General features: G+C 40.4%; 1 protein-coding gene across 1 annotated transcript in view; it reads right to left on the reverse strand.

Annotated features, from left to right (window-relative positions):
• Positions 1-221: 221 nt before the first annotated feature.
• limk2 (LIM domain kinase 2) overlaps positions 222-23,462 on the reverse strand; it is a 35,341-nt gene continuing 12,100 nt past the window's right edge. The window contains exons 3-16 of the mRNA XM_053480885.1: positions 20,686-20,821; positions 15,475-15,584; positions 13,931-14,122; positions 13,275-13,380; positions 11,349-11,560; positions 10,770-10,956; positions 9,537-9,623; positions 9,239-9,370; positions 8,433-8,489; positions 6,923-6,988; positions 4,311-4,488; positions 3,556-3,611; positions 3,218-3,375; positions 222-1,595 (exon numbers count right to left, since the gene is read on the reverse strand). Coding sequence (XP_053336860.1) covers positions 1,403-1,595; positions 3,218-3,375; positions 3,556-3,611; positions 4,311-4,488; positions 6,923-6,988; positions 8,433-8,489; positions 9,239-9,370; positions 9,537-9,623; positions 10,770-10,956; positions 11,349-11,560; positions 13,275-13,380; positions 13,931-14,122; positions 15,475-15,584; positions 20,686-20,821 — 1,870 coding nt within the window. The 3' untranslated portion in view covers positions 222-1,402. The remainder of the gene's footprint in view (positions 1,596-3,217; positions 3,376-3,555; positions 3,612-4,310; positions 4,489-6,922; positions 6,989-8,432; positions 8,490-9,238; positions 9,371-9,536; positions 9,624-10,769; positions 10,957-11,348; positions 11,561-13,274; positions 13,381-13,930; positions 14,123-15,474; positions 15,585-20,685; positions 20,822-23,462) is intronic.

The following is a 23,462-nucleotide window of genomic DNA, read 5'->3' on the forward strand; positions in this document are numbered from 1 at the left end:
TGCTGTACTAGGACACAACCTTCATATTGTTTTGAGAGATCTTATTTTTAATGTTTGGCAGATTTTCACTGCTAAGAAGAAGAAGAAAGTAATAATAATAATAATTATAATAATAAATGAACTTGATATGCAGTTTTGTTCCTTGTCAGTTCTCTTTTTAAAGTTTTAAAAAGTAATAGCCTTAAATGGTTTTAATGCCAAATAAACAACAAGCCAACAGGTAATGAATGAATTAATTTATTCATGAAACATTAGAGTCAGGAGCACAGGAAAAACAAGTATCAGTGGTTATGATGTTCACACATCAAGTACCTTTTGAAAGACGATGTGAAGGAGAAAAGCTATGGACTTTTTACATTCTACAAAATACAATCATCAAATCGAAGTTATCCCACAATACACAATTACAACTGCTATACAATTCTGACACAAACATTCTCAAATAATTATCATCAAAACTTAACAACCAAAAATCATATCTCCAGTTATTACATTTATGTTGCTACCAAACTGGCAGCTGCTTTGAAAAAAAAAACTGTACAAAAAAAAATAATAATAATCCGTAACAACTTGTCCAGGCTAAATACTCACTAATCATTTAGAAGTTATCTTTTGTGGTGGAAATTTAAACTGAAAAAGGCAACTTATGCTGGCCGAAACTAGATTAAAAACATTTAGCAGATCTAATTAATTTATTTTTTTGTCCTGGTAATTTGTCTTGAAAATAGACACGTTAATGTAATCAACCACTAGGGGGCAGCAGGGTTCAGTAATCCTCACCATCTGGAATGTTGCCTTTCTAACCAGCCCAAGTGCTTTTTTCAGTACTCATTAACTACCTTGTTGAAACATCCTGCACCCAGGAGGTCTAAAGGCACGCTACAAAGTCGTCCGAGTGATTGACAGACTCTCTGGAAACAAGTTCCTACCAATTTAACTCGAAGGAAGATCGACGCACGCTCACAGATATGCAACAGAAGTCATAGTAAGACCCTTGTTTTTATAGTTTTATTCTGATCCTAGCAGCTGCATGTCATTTCGGTTTGTTTAATAGATTCAGTAAAGATATAAATAGGAACAGAGACGTCAAAAGTATCCCAGATTAATCTGTACTCCTTGAAAGAAAAACATAAAACCTGCTTGAGTCATGAAATGTGCTTCCCTCATTAGATCTCAAGGAAAGATCCATCAACTCTAAAATGCCCTCTAAATTCTGACTCAACGCAAACGAACACCCCAGTGTGAACGCACTGTAAAACACACCAAGTGCCCAGAATCCAGCATATCCGTTTATGTAAACTTGTCTGTGTGAAAAACAATGAATTGGTCACGGCTACATGCAGTCTGTACGCAGACCCACCCAACTTGGGCTTTTTTTTTATTTTTTTCGAGTTTTGCTCCGCTACGTGCCGTCGCTTTCCAGGCTGCAGCGTTCCGGAGATGAGCTGGGTTTTGGAGACAGATCGTCGCTTTTGGTCCCGTTTAACTTTGAAACTCTCTGCTGTAGCTCATCGAGTTCTGCCGGGAGAGGGATGCCGAGCTCCAGGTTCAGAGCCAAGGCCGCAAAACAGTCCTCCAGCTTTTGGAAGGCCGGCCTGGATGGGTGTGAGAGAGAGAGAGAGGTTCAATTAGTGCTTTGCATCTTTTATTCAAATATACATACATAGTTATTAAGCGAAAAAGATGAAAGAACAACAGCGTAAAACTTATCAATAAAAAGAAATAGTGCTGGCTTTAAGGCAATGCATATTTTACTGTTCTCCCTCCTTTCAATTAAGGAAACCCTCTTAATTAGTCAATTAGTTAAATCAGGTGTGCCGGGAGCTGAGAATTCATAAACAGACGTATGGGCGCAGTGACTAAGTGTCTGGGTGTTGGGTGGAACATGCCTACTTACCACCAGCTAGCTAGCTTAGCTTTCACCCAGTTAAAATTCTATAGTGGCTAATGTTAATTTATATGCTACGGTACTTTGCATTTGATTGAACTACCATACGCATCGTCCAGTGTCAACTCCTACATTACTTGTGGTAAGTTTAACTTTAAATTGAAGTTAAATTACAACGATTGCACTTGGCTGGTTAGATAAAGTGGTGCGTAGCAGCAGGTTCCCATTTGCAGTTCAGCTGTCACTCAAAGTAGCCACACCACCAACTAGGCATAATTGTAGTGGCTCCATATAATTTTAGCTGCTGAGTTACATACAAATTCATCCCCATACAGTTGTCATGAATGGGAAATCTGGCTATGGAGACAAAAACTGTTTTTGTACCAGACTGTAAACATGTTTACTTCTGTTGTAAAGTTTAACATGGACTGCTATGGGAATTGACTCACTTTAGCAGTCGGCCCCCAGTGGCCAATCGAGGAACTGCATATTTTGGCACTGCAGCATTGAACTGGTATTTCAGAAACATAATCCCTTGGTTTATATTAATGTTCTTGTTCTAATGTATTATTGTTTTTACGGTAACAACTTACCCGTAGGATATGTCAGATGCTATAACAAGTCAAGGGCTAATAAAAAGGTATTCAAAATGTATAGATAAACTATATCTATAGTAACTATAAATATAAAGGTGTATATGGTAAAGTTTTTGTATTATTAACTACATTACTTATTAAATGGAACGACAATTTATAGATTGTATGTATATATATATATATATATATATTTGTATTGTGTCTTTTGGGCATTCCACAACATTACATATAACTATAAACGGTTGAACATATAGCTTTAATTGTATTATTAATAATAATTCTAATAATAATAATAATAATAAATTCTCATTCTCAAAATGCTGTCATAAATTAAGAATAAAAAACATTATTATGTAAACTTTTGGTCACACCACAGCACTCCGTGATGATTACTTTCCTCTGACAGCATGCCCTAATATGTTTCATCCCTGACCCTGCGGACTACATAATAAAAGGGCAAGCGGGGAAAAAACAGGAATTCCCCGTGCTGAACTGCTTTGCAAAGCTTTTTGAAATTCAGCAAGCGTTCAGACTCTGCAGAAAAGAGGAGAGAAAAAAAAGCAGGCTGGCTGGCATTCAGCCATGTGTATCACTTGTTTACATCTCTTCACCTCTATTACAGCTAAAGTCAAAACACTGCAAAAACAAGAACTGGCAGGATATGGGGTGCTAAAAAAAGGCTGTAGATTTAAATTCAGATATCATGGTACAGGCTTAGCACTGAGACACATACCGGCTGTCAGGAGCGAGGTCACAGCAGGCCACGGCTAACGGGAAGAAAGCAGGAGGACAGTCTTCAGGTAGGAACTTCTCTGTAAACTTGCCCACGTTGAGGCCGAAGTCCAGTGTGCGGGGCAGACACTCGGGATCGGCGTACACCTGCCCGATGATCTGGAGCCGTAGAAAAATGAGCAGAAGCCATGCAAATAAATGGCAGAAATTTGGTTTTAGCTCTTGGATTTGCATAAATCTTTACAGGATAATGACAGGATTGTAAATTTGGTTTTAGGCAGTGTGTGTGTGTGTTTGTGTAAGAAAAAGAAAGGTTAGACGGGTTGTGGTGAAACACACCTCGCAGAGTAAAATGCCGAAAGAGAACACGTCCACCTTCTCGTCGTAGCGTTTCCCTGTTCGACATAAAGAAAAAGGACGAGTCATGTTTAAGCTTTAAGTCGGATTAATGGTTTACTGTAAATCCGAACACTTAAAGGAATAATCCCGTAAAAAAAAAAAACATATCCATACACCACATCTGTAGTGAACATGAGAACACAATGAGCAAGAGAGCTCAGCGTTCTTCTGTACTGCGAAAACCTGTTTCCCTACAACGTACTTGTAATGGAAGGCTGAGGGCCGCTGTTGAAAAACAGGACGTTTTATAGGACGATTCTTTCAACTCTTCAGTCATATGAAGCTGTAAATCAGGATATTTTAAACTTTTAGTGAGGAAAGGGAAGGTTTTGAATCACAGTTTGTAAAAACATCTGCCCTTAGATTTCCATTAGAAGTCAGCTTTTTGAGGAAACAAGCCTTCGGTTTTATCAGCATACAAAGAAACGTCAAAATTCTCGTCTACAGTGATCTCACACGGACATTACACCTGCAGTGGTTCGAGATTAGTTTCATGAGTCCTCCTTTAATAACAGGTTACTCATCTGCACTTGCTTGTGTACTGTGTTACATTTGCTATTATACTTTTTTTTTTTTTTTTAGACAAACATATTACGCTTTTACGTGTTTTTTTTTTTTTAGACAAACATAAAACAACCCATACACACATACGAAGTGTGTAGGGGTCGTTATCGATACTCTAATATTCTTCTCACCGTTCAGCATTTCCGGAGCCATCCAGTACGGGTTGCCCACCACCGTGTAGCGTTTCTTGCGGTCGATGCGACGGAATATCCTTTTCTTGTTGGTGGGTTTGTCAGGAGAGGGCTGCTTCACTTTGTCCTCCATGACGAGACGGGACAGACCGAAGTCCGCCACGACCACCGTGTTGTCCTGGTGTCGAAACAAGCAGAGTTAATTAGATTCATTTATTCATTCATTCATTCGAACCCTCGACCCTGGAGTGTAGGGACACAGTGCTAACCACTATGCCGCATTAGTTCTATAGGATTCAAATATATATAAGTAATTGAATGATAGACAAATAGTTTGTTATTAATTATTAATGTTATTGCACCAAGCTCAGGGGTGCCACTAAAGATTCTGAACTCTTTGACAACTAAATGTATTGTTCCACCAACCTTAATGAAGCCCACTATTTTTCGATTGGCATAGCATTTATCTTTACCCTTTTATACTCTTATGTTCTGCACATTCTGCTCATCCTGTGTAATTTATATACACCATGTTGTCAAACGTACTCGCTCACCTGCTCTTTACATGTATATGAACTTCAGTAACATCCAAGTCTTAATCCATAGGGTTTAATATGATGTTGGCCCCTTTGCAGCTGGACCCTGCTTTGTGCACTGGTGTGCAGTCATGCCGGAACTGGTATCATATTGTTTTTCAGGAGTTGGTCTCATTCCCTTACTTCCAGTGAAAGAAAGACATTTTGGACGATTTTATGCTCCAAACTTTGTGGGAACAGTTTGGGGACGACCCCTTCCTGTTCCAACATGACTGCGCACCTGACCTCAACACCTTTGGGATGAATTAAAGCGGAGACTGCGAGCCAGGTCTTCTCGTCCAACATCACAGTCTGACCTCACAAATGCGCTTCTAGAAAAACGGTCAAAAAATTCCATAAACACACTCCTAAACCTTGTGGAAAGCCTTCCCAGAAGAGTTGAAGCTGTTATAGCTGCAAAGGAGGCGGGGCCAACATCATATTAAAGCCTATGGATTAAGAACTGGATGTTGCTCAAGTTCATATGCGTGTGAAGGCAGGCGAGTTAATACTTTTGTCAATATAGTGTATTTTATACATTTAATTGTATCTTTTTTTAAATCTGCAAATTTGTACATTCATCCCAAATTTTGATTTGAAGTTTTAACTGGAAGCGAATCTCACTCATTGATGAATGAAGAATTTGAAAAACGGGTTACAGCTCAATGAAACCGACATGGGGACACAAGCAACTAAATGCTCCAGGCTTGCTCCAAGTCCAAAAATACGACTGATAGAAACAGAAATTCCCCTTTAGTGTTAAGTTTCCCATGATAAGTTTTTTCATTAGGCACGTTCCAGAAGCTTGGGATAAAGAGGGTGACTTAATGTGCCTTTTTATCACCTGCCCGGGCTGACCAGCTACCAACTGCCAAAACACAACCCAAGCTGGTCAAACTGGTAGATCATCTTCGTCAGCTGGCAAAGTTATTTTCAAGCTTCTTGATTATTAGTTATGTAAACTTTACTATGAATATTTGAGATGCTTTTTAAAAAAAAAGTTCCACATTGAAGCACCAGGAACAGAAATTCATAAATCCTTCACAATAATACTGTTTTCTTTTTACCTGCACTTAGAAACCAGCTGGCAAAGTCTGACTCTGCTTGCACAGTTTGTAGCGACTAAACTGGATTTTTCAGCGTGCACGCACATATCTACCTACCGACCTACACATCGCTCTATATACATCTGTATACATCTCTCCGCACACAACCTTCTTCTCTTTCATGCTAAAGGGTCTTGCGACACATGTTTTTGTTATTCATCTCCACAGATACTTGGCCTGTCTTGACAGGAAGACTAAACTGCTCCTCCCTCATCGCTAGAACGAAAACAAGGCTTTAAGACCGTCAAGGCTATCTGTCTTACTTGAGACACAACTATTGCACTCAAGGGCAGTGTCGGACCAAAATAGTGCAAACTAACCGTAACATTAAAGCAATCCAGTGATCAATCCAGACGGGCTAGCTTTTACATCCCTTGCGTGTACCCTGATGTACCCTGGAAACCTGTTCACTAGGTGGACCATTGTTTTGTAGATGCATACCAGGAACAACCTACAAGACGTGCTGTTTTGGAGATACTCCAACCCAGCCTTCTAGTGCTTCTTAAAGTCTTTCAGATCTTTAAGTTTGCCCATTTTTCCTGCTTTCAGCACATCAACTTCGAGAACACGGTGTTATATCTCACTTCTTGAAACGTGCCGCTGTAATGAGATATCCAGTGCTATTTAAAACTTATATATATATTTTTTTGTGCATATCCCAGTAAGAAATCTAAGGTCAGAGCGCAGGGTCAGCCAGGATACGGATACGGCGCCCCTGGAGCAGATAGGGCTCTATAAAGAACTCAACAGTGGCACCTTTGGCGGTGCTGGGGCTTGAACCCCTGACCTTCTGATCAGTAACATAGAACTGTTTGAGCTTTACCTGTCAGTGAATTTAGACTGATTATCGTGTGTGTGTGTGTGTGTGTGTGTGTGTGTGTGTGTGTGTATATACATATATATATTAAACTCGGTATAAAAGCTCACGTACCAGTTTTACCAGGCAGTTGTGCGAGTTCAGATCTCTGTGGATGATGCTCATCGAGTGCAGATATGACTGAAAAGAAACAGAGCAGGAGGGTTGGAAAACAAAAAGAACTGCTGGAATGGAACAAGGTTAGCAAAGTTTATTTATAGCTATAAGACTTTTGTACGGCAGCGTATTTAACTATGTTAGGGACCCTGTAGTTTCTTTATATGACCCTGACTGGAATGTATATAACTGTGTGTGTGTTCAGGTGGTTGGACCAAGGCTATGTATTCTTTACTACTGACAGAACACGAGGAGTTTTCTCTCAGCAGACACAACAAAAAAAAAAGGAACGTAAAGGTAAACAATAGAAATGAGGAAACGGTGTTTTAAAAAGTCATCTTTATTAGTACACTGATTTTTTTTTAACCTTAGTTAAAATGTGCTTAATCCTTTCGGGAAACTTTTGTGCAAGTGTATCCGTCCAAAGTACACCACACACTATGTGGAGAAAAAAAAACTGCTTTAAAGTAGTGTGTGGTGTACTCAGCTGTCAATATTATAACTCTCTCGAAATACTGAAAAGCAACATTTAGCGTCCTGATCCTCAAAATCCTTGGAAAAGGAACTGACGAAGAGTGAAGGGAAGACGCAGGAGACTGACAGCGTTTATGATCTTAACAAACTGAAGTCTGTTTAAGTTCATCTTAATTGCTTCATCTTAGAAGCCGTTTAAAGTGAAAGTTTGAGTTTTTCAGGTCTGTTTTAAGTTAAAATTAATGTGCATATTACAACAGGGCGTGGTCGTTCCAACTGATCGTGAAGTTTGTCACCGGAGACACAAGTGCTGTACAATGTAAGTAATCAGGGTCAAATTCCACAACCCTCGTTCCGTGCAAAAATGCATTTGTAAATTGAATCGTAAAAAAAAAAAAAAATCTATAAAAATATAATTTTTTTGATTTAATTAGGATATTTAGAAAATTATAATAATAATACAAATCAAACTGGCACCTGGGTATCATATCTGGACATTCCCATCCCCACGATTTAGTGCAAATTGGTTCCTAGTTACAGTACGTAGAAAGATACCAACTCGATCGTCTCAGTTAAACTTTGAAAGGCATTGTTGCACAGGATGCTGGTTGTGGAATTTGATCCTAATTACTCACTGTTCATTGGACTCGCGTTCCAGGTGACAAACTTCACGGTTTTAATTTAAGACAGACTTGAAAAAAAAAAAAAACTTTCCCTTTAATACAGTTTTTGTCCTAAAAAAAAAAAAAAAAACACTCTCGCGCATGATCAGATCTGAGATGTATTTATAATAATATGCTCAAAACATAAAAGCCTTTTTTTTTTTAGGACTTTCAAGGTCCTCACATAAATGCCAGTGCAGGCTGGGCTGAATCCAGTTTCATGAATTACAGTCAGCTTTATCCGGTCGTAAGAAACGTCAGGCTCATGCATGCATCTATCAATGTCAAAGAGCTGCTGGTTTTACATGCAAGTAAAGGAGTTTGGTACGCACCATTCCTGAAGCAATGCCCTTGGCGAAGCTAACCCTCTGCCTCCACGGGAACGGGTCCTAAGGAATTAGAGAGACAGAAAAGACAATACCAGTGTAAACATGTGATGCTTCCTCACAGACTCCTAAAGTAACATGGGACACGGACAATGATACACAAGGTTGCACTAATAACTTTACTGCCAACCATTAAATTACTGTATATTCCTTATGAACTGGATCTACAGTATATGACAAGAAAGGTACATCCTCATATGTGCTCATAGGGAGGCAGTGATGTCATTAAATAAAGCAGCCTTCGAGACGATGTGCAATATGTAGGGGAAAAACTTTTATTCTATTCCAGTCTCCTTTCAGCACTTAAAAAAACAACAACCTGTCTTATTCAAAGTGCCGCAGCTGATCTCCGGCTATCATCTGCTGGCCATGTGCTGGTACGGAGACGAAACCAGCCGAGAGGGATCACAGGGGGAGGCCAGCTAAACAACCTTTACTTTGAACCCTCTCACCTGGAAACACTTTCTTTCTCTCTCTCGCTCTCTCCCTGCATTCCTTCCCTTCTCTCCCAATGCATGCACCCCCCTTCCCCCCCAGTGCCTGTCTCCCTGTTCCTTCAGTTCATGTGCACTGGACCACTGTATCTCTCCATCTGTTCAGTTTACCTCAGGACATGACAACCAGTCTCAGACACTGTCTGGTTAAAATCCTGGCTTTATGCACTTACTACGAGAGTCGCTCATGGAAAATATAAATGCGTGTAGAGAGAGAGAGAGAGAGAGAGAGAGAGAGAATAATCCATCGGAACATACCACATCTCTAATGAAGTCCTTCAAGGTTCCACCCTCGATGAACTCCGTGATTAGGTTGAGCCGCTTGTCTTTATACAGCACGCCGATGAACTTCAGGACGTTAGGATGATCCAAACTTCTCATCACTTTGACCTAGATTAAAAAAAAGAAAAACATTTTTATCATTAATAAGCTTTACGCTTCGCGACCTTGAAGAAAACCAAAGCAATAAAAAATGAGGAAATGAAATTCATCAAGACAGATCTTATCCTAAACCACTGTATTATGAAATGCTGTGTGGTGAAGGACAGAACTTCACCTCTTTTAGGAAGGTTTTCTGCGTCTCTTCATCGCACCGGATCAGCTCTTTCATGACCATCACTTCTCCTGTGGCCTTATGGGTGACCTGTTCAAAAAAGTTTTATAAGAAAATCAACAAAACATAAGGAACATTTGAGAATTTGCTCAAATGCATCCTGGTATACCTAATTTTGGACTTTTTCACATTGTTACATTACAACCACAAATGGAAATATATTTTATTGGGATTTCATGTGATAGACCAACACAAAGCGGGACATGATCGTGAAGTGTGATTAATGCTTTCCTTGCCTGGCGTGTCAGGTGGTGACGTGGTGACGGCCATGTCTTGGTAGGTTTGCAAGGTAAGGTGGATTATTGATGGATTAAACAGTGCTCCGTGAAATGTTCAAAGCTTGGGATATATATATATATTTTTTATAACCTAAGTCTGCTTTAAACTTCACAACTTTATGACTGACCTGTTGAGCTTCATGACGCTGTTTGTTCGGTTATGTTCTCTAATAAACCTCTGAGGGCTTCACAGAACAACTGTATTCTTATTGAAATAAAATTTCACACTGGTGGACTCTATTTACTAATTAGTCGACTTCTAAATGCAACTGCATTCCACTAGATTTTGGTTAGGGGTATCGGAATAGGGGGCTGAATACAAATGCCCCTCGCACCTTTTAGATTTTTATTCATCATTTTCCGCTTTACAATTATGTGCCACTTTGTATTGGTCTGTTACATAAGATCCCAATAAAATACATTTACATTTGTGGTTGTAACGTGACAAAACGTGGAAAAGTTCAAGGGGTATGAATACTTTTGCTGGGCACTGTATGCCTATTTAAACAAATGACATATAACTACAATTATTTGTAATGGAATTCCAACAATGGAATTCCTTAAATAGTAAAATTCCATTAAAAAAAAAAGAGTGCAGGACAAAAACACAATGATAAAATCCTGAGACGTTAAACACATTCAGGAAACCACACACCACCACAACTGAGCTGTACCGCTAACACCTATTCTATCAAACCAAGAACAATGAACCAGATGACGGGAATCTGGTACCATTTTTTTCTTCCTTTACAGCATAACAAATAACCACTTAAAGACATGGCGACAAAATAATGCCATGCCCCTAACTTTTTTTGGTTTAAAGAGGATCATTATATTGCCTGCAATGGAAATTTTTTTTATGGAAACCCCGGCAGTGTAAAATAAAGTGCGGACGGACCTTGATGGCCTGGCCGAAGAAGCCCTTGCCGAGCACCTCTCCGTGGATGAGGTCGCATGGTCGGAAAATGCGATGTGAGCAACTAGAGGAGGCCCGAAGTGATTCGGAGCGGCTGATGTCCCGTGACAGAAACGGGTGCTCCTTAGGAGAACAGGGCCCTGGGGACTTACAGGTACTGTTACTGCGCCTGGAATACAGGAGACCATTCTGTTAAAACACTACAGCAGTAATGATTTAATAATTAGAATAATCCTTAAATGCATTGTATTGAATATGAGTGGTGTTCAAGTCAAACCGTGACTTTTGATTTGTGCAGAATAACAACGCAGTTATAAGATTGAAAACTCCCTTTATTTCTTTATATAATCCCCTGCTTCACTAATGCACTTATCCGAGTACTATCTGCACCGTTCATGTTTTAATGCAGCTTAGCGAGTTTTGTCACCGTACTGTAAATGTCAATCTCTTTTACGATTTCATTCACCAATCCCAGTTTGACTTGAACAACAATACAAAAGTTCTGATATAATAATTTAAAGTCATCATAGTATAAATATAAGATCACTCTGAATGACAAACCTGAGAGATCTCCTCTTTAACGTCCCTTCGTCATTATCTGTCCTCTCGATCACTCCGTCGGTCGGGGAGGACAGACGCAGACGTGACGCAGCGGGAACGCCCAGGCGATTGCTGGGTGAGCCCAGGCGAAGTCGGTCCAGTCTTTGTCTGACCGGGTCATACTCTATCAGCAGCTGCAGCGTCTGACTGGTTCTGTGGATGAGATCTTCGACCTAGAACAACAATCAAAAACTTAAATCCAACGCTCAGAATTTAAATATTCGTTTTATTCGATTTGTTTTATAATACATAAAACAAATCACACAAGTCTGCACAGGTATAAATTTCTGATCTACACAAAAATGTGGTTTTATAAACTCTCGTACAAGTCAAATCTTACATAAAACATATAGTGCGTGTTCTTATGTGAGACTACAATTCCAATAAAAGAAAAAAAAAAGTAAAATAATAATTGTTAATATTAATAATAATAATATAAAGCGTGATTTTGCAAAATAATTTCTACATTATGAATACGAATCGATAACCGTGACTAGTGATGGGTCATTCATGAACGATTTGTTCTTTTTGAACGAATCTTTAACGTGACTCAGCAGAACGAGTAGTCTCGGAGAGTGATCTGCTCATTTTCTACTGGGCGCGCATGCGCAAATCATCGCAAAACCCCTGTGGGTTATGTACAGGAAACAGAATTGAGCGATTCGTTCATCAATTCTACTGCGAGTCGTTCGTTCTTTTGTCACGTGACTCCCATAGACGCTATGCAGTTCTCAACGAGTTTTCTTATGTAGACGTATTGGGGGTCTTTTTTATAAAAAATGAAACATTTTATTTTATTATCAAAAGAACGAAATGAACTAAATGACAAAAAAAAAAAGATTCGTTCATTTTGATAAACGAGATTCAAAGAACCGAGTCACAAAAATGATTCAAACTTCCCATCACTAACCGTGACTGTCAAAAATACGTCACAGGCTCGCAGAATTTATGAATCGAGCAGAAAATGCACCGATTTCTCAGACTGCGCGTGCGTTCGTACAGTGTTTGACTTGGAAGCGGCAAAATGGCAGACTAGGAGAGTCCAACAGAGACGGGACGAAATCCGGTAAATAGCTCATCTCACGTTGTTTGCAATACAAGTTTCTTACTATATTACGAACACATGAGCAGTTTGTGAAATCGATGTATCTTCTGCTCGATACATAATGCCTGCGAGTCTGTGTCGTATTTTTGACAGTCACGGTTATCTATTCGTAACGGAAAAACCCCAAGCGTAAAATCGCGCTTCGTATTATTAGTTTTTTTTTTTGGTTTTTTTGGAATCGTTTTCTCACATAAAAAAAACGCACTATTAAATCTATTTAAGTTTACAAAACCACATTTTTTTGTGTACATTTTATTCATTTATACACAATCTTAGGCCAATTTGTCCCCATGTTAATTAGTACACGCACGTCTTTTTGGACAGCGAACTTAGAGAGCTATGCAGCAAAATCTCGTGCGAAATTTTAACCCTCAGGCATCATAATGGCAGCAGATTCCAACCTGTCTGCAGATTTTCATGACTTCTTGAGTTTAAGTCTCCCAAAAAGCTCCCGATGCTGGAAAAAATTAATCCGTAGAAAAACAGGAGGACGCTTTACATGCTATGACGTCAGCACTATTGTAGCACTGACGCTGATGTAACAGCCATGATGTCTCTGTGACGTCACAGTGCTTGGGCACTAATAAGAATTCTTCCTGAGAAGTTAAACTGGAGAGACTTTTGGAGTCAATAAGAGTTTTTTTTCTTTACACTAATGCTATAATGTAAACCTAGCTCATCATACATAAAATATCCCCAGGTACTGATTTTTACCTTGAGACTCATTCCTGTTTGTATTCTAAGACAAAGTACCCTAAAAACAACTCGACATGCACACTTGCCTCTTCCTCCATCAGCGTTCCTACTGGAAGCCCGTTGATCTCCAGGATGCGGTCTCCGACATGGATGGCGTTTCGAACCTCTGGGCTGATCAGCATCCCTCGTACCCTATGATTGGAGCAATGTCTTTAAATGCACCCACATACATCAGTGTGAGAGCTCTGACTAACTAATTAATTAAAGCCACCAGGACTGGCTTGGCAAGTCTGTCATTTACTACCACAACAGCACCGTGACTATCCCACTAGCAGTTGTTCAAGCGTGTTGCTGAACTAGGATTGTTGGTAAAAGTTCAAAAATATTCTTGAGCATGACCACAAAAACAATAATTACTTTTACGCAATATATTACTCAGAGTGTTTACTAGTGTGTGTCTATGGAAAGAGCCAAAACAGTGCTGGGGCTATTGACTCCTATAGTGATTGACTGGATAAGAACTCACTCAGAAAAAAAAAAAAAACTGAATCAAAAGCAAGAAAACTCCAGGACAAATTAATAGCAACACCAAACAATTGGATTAGTTTTACACATATAGATAGCACAGACAAACTTCAAGAAGTAGACGCTGGGTTTGTACTAGACCCTAAAACTTATCGAATTGTCGCCTTCTAACATGATTAAACATGCGGGCGTGGATGTTCCTCAGGTCTTCACTCACTCTTTGACGTGCACGCTGGCCGTAGTGCTGCTGCAGTCCCGGAGCACGCTGACGCTGAAGCCTCGTTTCCCGTTAGCAGCCGCCGGCATGGACACCAGCGTGACTGTGTGAGGCAGCGTGTCTGGAGACGAGTCTGCCGTGCAGCGCCTTTCCAACATCGGTGCCAGGATCTCCTGCTTATAGCATTTACCGCTACGCAAACACAAACAGATTTAGATAGAAGAACGCTGCCTGACTCCACTCTTACTCACAGTAACAACAGATGATTGGATTAAGCCATAATGGATTTAGCCATGTTTATCCTATTTACTTCATTGTCCTTCTTAAACACTGAATCGTTTTGGAAAATCTTGCTGTTGATTGACTAAAATGTTTAAACTAAAACTGTATTTGCCACATACACATTACCGCTCAGTAAAATTCTTTATTCTTTGCATATCCCAGCTTTTGATACGAAGCTTGGGTCAGAGCACAGAGTCAGCCTTGCTTGAGGAGCCCGACAGTGGCAACTTCTAAGAACTGGGGCTTGAAATTATCAATAAGTCGAAGAATTGACATATTGACCTTCCACTGGCCAGTGTGATATTATAATTATTATAATTTTTTAATCTAACACCAGAGCTTATGAATTCTTGAATCTGCTCGGTCAGAAGGTGCAAATCAGTCATGGGGCGTTCAAGTCAAACCGGGACAAATCTGACCTCGCTCAAATGTGATTTCCACATTCAAATTCAAATTTCAAATTCAAATTTTATTTGTCACATACACAAACATACACAGTACGAAATGTAGTGAAATGCATTAAAGGATTGAAAGAATGGCATTAGACCATTAAAGGAGTTCCTGGGAGGCCAGTGATTCAGACATGAAGCTCCGGTGTCCCATGTAAAATTTCTACCTTAATAATATCCAAGCACTAGTGAAAAAATGAGATAAGTGCATTAGTGCAGTGTAGCATGGGATTATACATAAAGGACGTTTTTCCGCGCAATCAAAAGTCCTGGTTTGATTTGGACACCCTTGTATTTCAGTTTTAGGATTTTATTTATTATTATTATTATTATTGCTCTTGGCTGAATACAACTCAATGTGTGTGCAATGTTAAGTTTTTCCACACTTCATAGTAACAAGCCTTATTTTTTTCCTGACTTAGTAAATTCAAGACAAGCTGATTACAATGACAATTATTACAGGCACTGAGATGTTTTAATGGATATTTCACAGCATTATAAAAAAAAGAAAAGAAAAAAAAAAAGAGTAAATCATGTCTTATTTTTTAATTCTTCTTGCAGTTCAACAAATTCAGTTATTTCTTTTGTTAAACATGACAAGGCATGCTTTTATGGGAAATCAATCAATTTAAGGGTGGAAACTTCATTTCGAAATACATTTCACCACTTCACCCGTTGTTGATTATTTTCCTGTTAAAGTGCACACACAGATTTTTTTCAGCTGGGGAAACCCAGAACAGTTTGATTACCAATATGAGATAAAGGCGTAAACAGAGACAGAGATAATGTTTGTAGAGATCAGCGTTTTCTCACCAGTAGAGTTTGAAGCGCTCCACCAGGGCGTACGTATCCCGCTCCTCGATCACCACCCTACACCTCAGGCACACGAAACACTCGGGGTGATACTTGTACTCTCCGGCCACCTGAGAAACACAGCCCAGGGTCTGATCAGTGTCATTTCACAGCAGGAAAACAGCTTTAGATTCCTGGTACACCCTCTACGGCTCCCGCGCGTTACACGCCGCCCTGTCGCTGTCACGTCCTCGGTGGTTTGAGGTTGTTTTCCGCACGCGAGACTGATTGTATTTTTACCGCTCTCACCTGCTTGTGTCTGAACCTGCCTGCTGTCAGTGATGCAATCAGATCCTCCCTGCCTCTATCCCACACACACACACACACACACACACACACACACGCAGCGTATTATCAGCATTATCACTCTTCCCTTGTTGTTTTATTGTTCCTTTAGCTGAAAGTTTTTCTTTATTTAAACCCAAAATCCTCAATATTCAGTTCAGTCCAATGACAACAAATTCTTTTCATACAACTTTTAATTGGAAATCTTAAGTGTTCAAATTTAGATGTTGATTAATTATCCTTAACAGCTGCTCAGACAGTAGCATCAGCTGTAATTCACTTACAGTTTCCTATTAATGCATAAAATCTTGTGCATTAAAAGAATTATGCATTAAAGAAATTATATTATGCATATACAAAGATTTTTATGGTTTCTATTCTATACAGTTTCTAACAGCTCACTCAAAGGGACATTTACGGTAAAAAAAAATCTTCATAATCTTAAGTAATCTACTAATATTTATTTAATGCTGGTATTTAACATGAAAAAAGTCTAATCATGATCTTGACCGTTTGACATTTTCTATAACGAAACATTTAATTAACATTTAAAGAAGTAGTCTGCCCACCCTGATAAAGGAGGACACCTGTTCACAGCTATTATATACACACATATAGTGATCAGCCACAACATTAATACCACCACAAGGTAAATTAAATAACACTGATTATCAGTTATATGCCAGTAAACTGGTGACAGGATCATGTTCACTTATGCCTGTGGGGAGCAAAGGGGAGGCCCGTCCAGTCCGAACCCTCAAAAAATCCAATGTATGTTGTGCATGTTGGCCATGATAGAAAGGTATCAGAACACCCAACGCATCACAGCCTGCTATGTATGGGGCTTAGCTGGCAAAGAGTTCAAGGTTGTTGATCTGGTTGCAAAATTCCCCAGAACTCAATCTGACTGAGTATCCATGGAATGTGTTGGATAAACAAGTCTGATCCATGGTGGACACACCCTGCAACCCAGAGCACCCAAAGGATCCGCTGCTAACGTCCCAGTGCCAGACACCACAGCGCTCCTCTGGAGGTCTTGTGGAGTCATGTGCCATTTTGGTGGCACAAGGGGAATCTACTTACATGATACCGGGCTTAATATGTTGGGTTGTAACACTATAATTATAATTATCTTTTCACATAAAAACAAATCAAAAACATAAAAAAAAGACATGTAAATGAAGTAAAATATGAAATAAATAGACAGACATTAAACCTCACTTAACCTTAATGTATGATTGCTCTTGGCATTGGCTGCTTTTTAAACGGAACTGAAAGTGACTTGTTTTTTCTTCTCGCTATCGTCCTTGCCCAACATTCTTGGGAACCATGGTGCTATATCTTCACTAAATCTTGCACAAAATGCAAAACAAAAACCAATTCGCGGTTGAAGCAAACAAGTTTTAAGCGGACGTCCGCGCGACTTAGCTAGCACTGGGTTTGGGTCCTTCATATGCCGATACAAATTTCTTGCAATATTTCAATTCTCAAGGCAAAAATCCAGAAGGGAGGAAATTCATATATACACACAAACAAACAGACGCAATAACAGAACGTCCTGTAACGTCACATGTCAATGTAGAACAAAAAGCCAACACTTGAGAAAAGTAACTTCAAATTCAAGTTAATCACAAAAAAAAAAAAAATACATACATTTACCACAGCACGTCCTCCTTCATTAATTACTTTCCTATAACCCCAATTTACATGTGTTTTATTATTATTATTATTATTTTATTACTGTCTCAAACACTTTTGTCTGCATTAATTTGTTTAAAATACTTCCTTCATCGCTCAGGAACACCCAAAGGACTCGTAAAAATGAGGCACGTCGTACGGCTCTACGGCGAACACTGACAAACAGGCTGAGCGTTCATCCTTTAAGACCTTTAATAGACGGCCACGACATGCTACCTATAGTCTCTGCAAGTTTTATGGAAAGGAAAAGGATGTGCAGACAAAAGGAACACGCCTGTTTATTCATGTTTGCCCCGGGAATAATCTCACGCACGCATGTCTGGGACACACACATACACATATATACACACACACACACACACACACACACACACACCCCGGGTAGAAGACAGGAAAACGAATACCTGATACTATACACAGGAAACGAGACACACGCACGCTGCTATTCTGCCTTTCTTCTGTCAATAACAGTAACCCGGATTCATAAGGGCTTAAGGCCAGACTGACAGCTAGCGGTATGTTTACTGCTCACACGTGCACGCGCGTCGACCGCACACGCTCCGGAACGCTCAGCGGGATGAAATCATAGTGTCTCTCCAAACGGCGAACTATTACCTGCTGTATCTGTTGAGCGCAATAACAAGATTCTATCACAGGTAATAAAAAGAAGATGCTATTTTTATTGCACAAGGGCCCGTCTGACATTCTCGCGTGTAACTTTTGGTATCTTTATCCATCTGGATGGACATGAAAGGAGCGTGCGATGTCCCGGGCCAAAACCCGCTCTGAGATTTGATTTATTCAAAACCACAAAAACCAGATTAGCCCAGATGATTAGAGTCATCCATCAGTCAGTCTCTCTGAAATGGAGCTGTTTCGGCTTTCTGTCTCTTAAAACCGAAAACTAGATCCTGGTCCTGCTGAGATATTTGAACGTCCCGAAGAACACAAGACAAGAGCATCTGGAGATGTGATTATACACCGGTACTGATTGAGACACACTGATTTAGACGCAGCTGATACTATGACTCTGATTATGTACGACGTCTCAGACCCTTTCATTCCTATAGGATTCGTAACAGTGACTGTGTGTGTGTGTGTGTGTGAGAGAGTGTGGATTTCCCAGCACTGCGCTGCAGCAGCTCCTCCCTCCCTCCTTTTTAGACCCGTAGATTAAAGAAAGAATGACTGATGAGTGGGAGAAAGTGCTGTTCCCGTAAATAAGAGCTTGGCTGGGTTCTGAAGATTAATTTCGAACTTTGGAGTATTATTAGAACGATAGTTATATATTTATACCGCGGTGCCTGTGGATTTCTTCGTCCTGATACTCTATATTGACGCGCCAAGTTCTAATACCCTTATAGTTTCCAGAGTAACGGCGTACACAGGGACTTGTAAAAACAGACGGATGAAAATTGGAATTCATTGACAAATTGCTGTCCCTCTATGGTGTGGCGTTGCCACCATGACGACTCCTTTCCACATGAACACACACACACACACAGACAAGCACCTACATGAACAAAACAGTGTTACTGTGAGCAGCAGGTACACAGTCTTTTCCTCCGTCTAAAGGGACAAATTCATGTTTTTACACCTTAAAAAAGAAATAAATTGCCATTTCAATGCAGGCCTGTACAGAAGAGCCTTATTATGCATGTACCCCCCCCCTCTCCGCTTCCCTTGATGTGCTTTCACCACTCTGGCTCAGTGAAAAATGTTTGTGTGACCGCTGCCTTGTCTGCGTGTGTCACGGTGCTGCTCATGAACATTGCGCTTATTCGGGATTTTTGGGTTAGGGCTAACATTTGTGTTATGATTACAAAGCAGTCCATTGAAAGCCCATGCACATTCCAGAGGCATGATGACAAAGCAAAGACACGCTGAGACCATTCCAGCCTTCGGATCGCGTTCAACCAGAGCGTAGGGAATGAGCTCATGGTCTAAGCCTGGAAAACAAACACTGGTGAGGTTTTCGTGTCCTTGATTCCTTCTAGCGCTGATCTGCCAGCGGCGAAAGGGGCAGTTCTAGACCCGGGGCGGAATTTACAGGTAGATGTAAACGAACTGCTTTAAAATGGAAGCCTGTACTAGCAGGGTTAAAACACACACACACACACACACACACACACACAAGAGGAGGATAGGAGCTGTTGTTCTGGCCTGTTTTCATTTAAGCGTTCATAATACGCGTCACAGAGCCTGAGAGACGGGAGGAAAATCTAAACAACGATACGGAACAGAGCTAAATCAACACGCTAAATGATTTTATGTTGGCGAACGGTTTGCCCCCTGCCTGCGCTTTGGAGAGCTCAGGAGCCATGACTACATACTACGACTGTGTAATTACTATACTATAATGAATGCCCTGTCCAGGGTGGATGAAGCCAAACTTTTTGCGACGCAGACTTTCTTTCTTCTACCAGGTGCTGCGACTTTTACATCACGTGCATTATCGCGTACGTTATCATTTCCTGCATTGGTTTAAGTGTCGTGCACATTGGTGAGCCTGTTAAAAGGAGCCCAGTTAGAGGAATGTTACAGGAAGCACCTAACACAACAATGGCAGACTTCTGCATCGTCATAGCAACAGAGCCTATACACACAGGACATACACACACAAGCGTTCATGATAAATACTGACATACTGTATAATAATAGGAAACAACAACAACGAACTATGGCAACACTTAAAGAAAAGTATAATGAATGAAATAAAAGCAATATAATCATAATGTAAAAAAAATAGAATGCTAGGACAAACAGCAAAAGAGATCCCCAATGAAAACAGGAGGATGAGCAGGAGTGAACTAATCCCTCATGCAGGTCATAAGAAAAGCATTTTCAAAACCCCGCTAAGGATTAGTGAGGATAAGCAGAGACGTCCAAATACAGTCCATCTATCGAGAGAGGATCAGTCACCTCTAAAACCAGCTAAAACTTGACTAAATCAACTCAATGAAGCTGTCATCTCCTCTTGCTTATTACCTACACGAAGGCTTAAATGACAACAGTGACGTCCTATTATCTCTGGAATAAGGACGGTATTTGCAGCAAACACCAAAAATCTATTTCATCCCTTGTAATCGATGAAATGACATGCGACCGGAGAGAAACACTGTTCCAAAGTGATGGCCACAAAATAAACATCACGTGATCAAAACGTGAGAACATCCAGATTTCTCTTACCATAGCGGGTCCGGTCATTAGCAATGAGCAGCCATGACACAGCTCTCCGAATTTCTCCCAGTAGTGTTTTCCACAGTAGAGATTTCCCTCACGCTCATAGTACCAGTTGGTCAGGAATTCACAGCACTCGGAGCACCTGAGGACACAAACGGGAAACACGCCAATTATAGCAAGGTTAGTTGTCGATTTCAAGAAAGCGAAAAGAAGTATACGTTGTTTTTTTCCCCTAATATACCTGTACACTCCAGCCTTAACCCTTGATCAACATCCCTCGCATCAATCCCTGATCTATTTCCCTTCACATCCTTCCCGAATCAACAAACCCTGCATTAATCCCCAGTCTAACCCGTATTCCCTGATCAACATCCCCTTCATCAAACCCTGATCTACTCCCTCCACGTAATTCCCTGATCAACATCCCTTGCATTATTCTCCAATCTGACCCATCAGTATTCCCTAATTAACATGTCGTGCATCAATGCCAGATCTACCCCAGCATCGTTCCATAATAAACATCCCCTGTATCAATCCTTGATCTACTCTCATACTCTCCACTTCCCCAACATCATTTTCTAACAGCATTAAACCCCACCCTGCCCCCACATCATTCCCTAATCAACACCCCCTTTATCAACATACCCTTCATTCCAGATGATCATCCCCTCCATTATTCCCCAATCTGAAATACACAGCTAAAAGTTCTCAGAACATGTGACCATCATACCCATATCCAAACATTTTCCCTTCACTGAAATGAAAGGAGCCAAACTGGTTCTGGCATGACGCTGCTTTCTATGAATGACCTTTCATAAAGACAAGGGTTGCCAAGGTTACAGCGGGAGAGTGTGTGAGAGTGTCTCTCACCGAGCCCTGACCTCAATCACACTGAAAACATTTAGGATGAATGTGAAAGCACCAGGCCTCCACATCCATCATCAGAGCCTGACCTCACTGATGCTCTTGTGGATGAATGAACACACATCCACGTGATCAAAAACCAAAGTCTAGACAAAGCTTTGCCGAAAACTGACGATTATAACAGCAAAGGGGAATGGGATGTTCATCATGTTCATGTATGCTTCATGAACACTTGTCCACGTACTTCTATCGATTATATCCAATCAATCCTGAGTCTATGTTTTGTGCATAGTTCCTTATGCATCATTTCCTGATCTACATAGCAGGCTTAACAAGATTTAATTCTGTTGCAAAGAGAAAGGGATGTAGAAAAGATCTGTACAGATTGGATTCGTATTGCCATTCTGTCAGTATCACCCACTCACTTATCGTCTATACCACTTTATCCTGTATATAGGGGCTCGGGGGGGCTCGGGGGGGCCTGGAAGGGCGCAAACCGGGGACACCCTGGACAACGTGCCAATTCATCGCAGGATCGCACACACACATACACATGAACATGCAAACTTCATGCACACAGACCCGAGGTGGAAATGGAACCCGGACCACTTAACCAGACAAAACAGCATCGGGGGTAGCTTAGTAGTTAAGGCATTAGCCTACGGTTTGGAAGCTCCCAGGTTTAAACCCCACTGTTGGGCCCTTGAGCAAGGCCCTTAACCTGTACCTGATGAGATCAAATAAAACGTAAGTCACTCTGGATAAGGGCCCAAATGTAATGTAAATGTGAACTCTGTCACTATCAGGATATATATATATATATATATATATATATATATATATATATATTTTTTTTTTTTTTTTTATTTAGTTAGAATTTTCAACTAACAGCAAATAATTGCCTGCCACTTAGTGAATAGTTTAGATCACACCACCTGCAGGATTACAGAGGAAGTGCAGAATATTTCCACCTTAAATACAAACATAAATTAAAATATTTTTTTTTATATATTTTTTTTATCGATTTCAGTCGACATGAATTGACACAATAAAATTGCAATGCGTCATGGAATCAAGTACCCCCTCCCCCCTTCTCTAAAAAAACGAATATCCTTTATCATCTCAAGCGTTCTTCCCTGATCTACCCTCCCCCCACACATCCACTAAATTTGAGGGTGTAAACTAGGGTAAAACTAACAGTTCAGTTCCAGCAAAAGTCATGCTAGGTCTGATTGAAGGGTGACCTGAGAAGTTATTCTACACATTCTTAAGGAGAAACTGACTAACACACTACGGTGAAATCACATGAGGTGATTGTGAGAACAGACTAAAATATTCTGGTGTTTTCAGACTCAAAGAATCAGCCATGTGAGGAGACGTGTGTGTGTGTGTGTGGATGGGGGGGTGCTTTCCCTCTCACACACACACACACACACTTTTGCTTGCCCACCCACCCTGCGAAACACAGGGGCCACACTGAATGAAGTCTGTGGCATGTTGGAGTGGAAAAAAAAAAAAGAAGGAATTTGGGCCATAAGCCAAACCCGGTCCGAAAAAAAAGGCACAGTTTCTCCCTCAGGGAATCCCACGACTGTGAGGCGATGTCGGAACACCGTAATGTTCCTTTTAGCTTTGACATTGCTCCCAGGGACAAATCTGACTTAATTAAAGGAGACTAACTAGTTGAACGGCACAGGGCACCTTAGCTCTGTTATTAAAGAAGAACATTTGTCTAGCTAGCACGGAAAGAACGAGGCGCCTTTCGAACATGCGACAGCTTGCTCCGTCACAAATTGGTGTGCGAGCGCTCACTATGCGAGAATCTTAGAAGGGCTGCCTTCAGGGGAAATAATAATATTTAGCGGAAGTGTACAAAAGAGCCAAAAAAAATCTCTTTTTGACCTTTGGAGACTTGCTTA

The sequence above is a fragment of the Clarias gariepinus genome, chromosome 21 (assembly GCF_024256425.1).
Source record: "Clarias gariepinus isolate MV-2021 ecotype Netherlands chromosome 21, CGAR_prim_01v2, whole genome shotgun sequence".
Classification (NCBI taxonomy): domain Eukaryota; kingdom Metazoa; phylum Chordata; class Actinopteri; order Siluriformes; family Clariidae; genus Clarias; species Clarias gariepinus.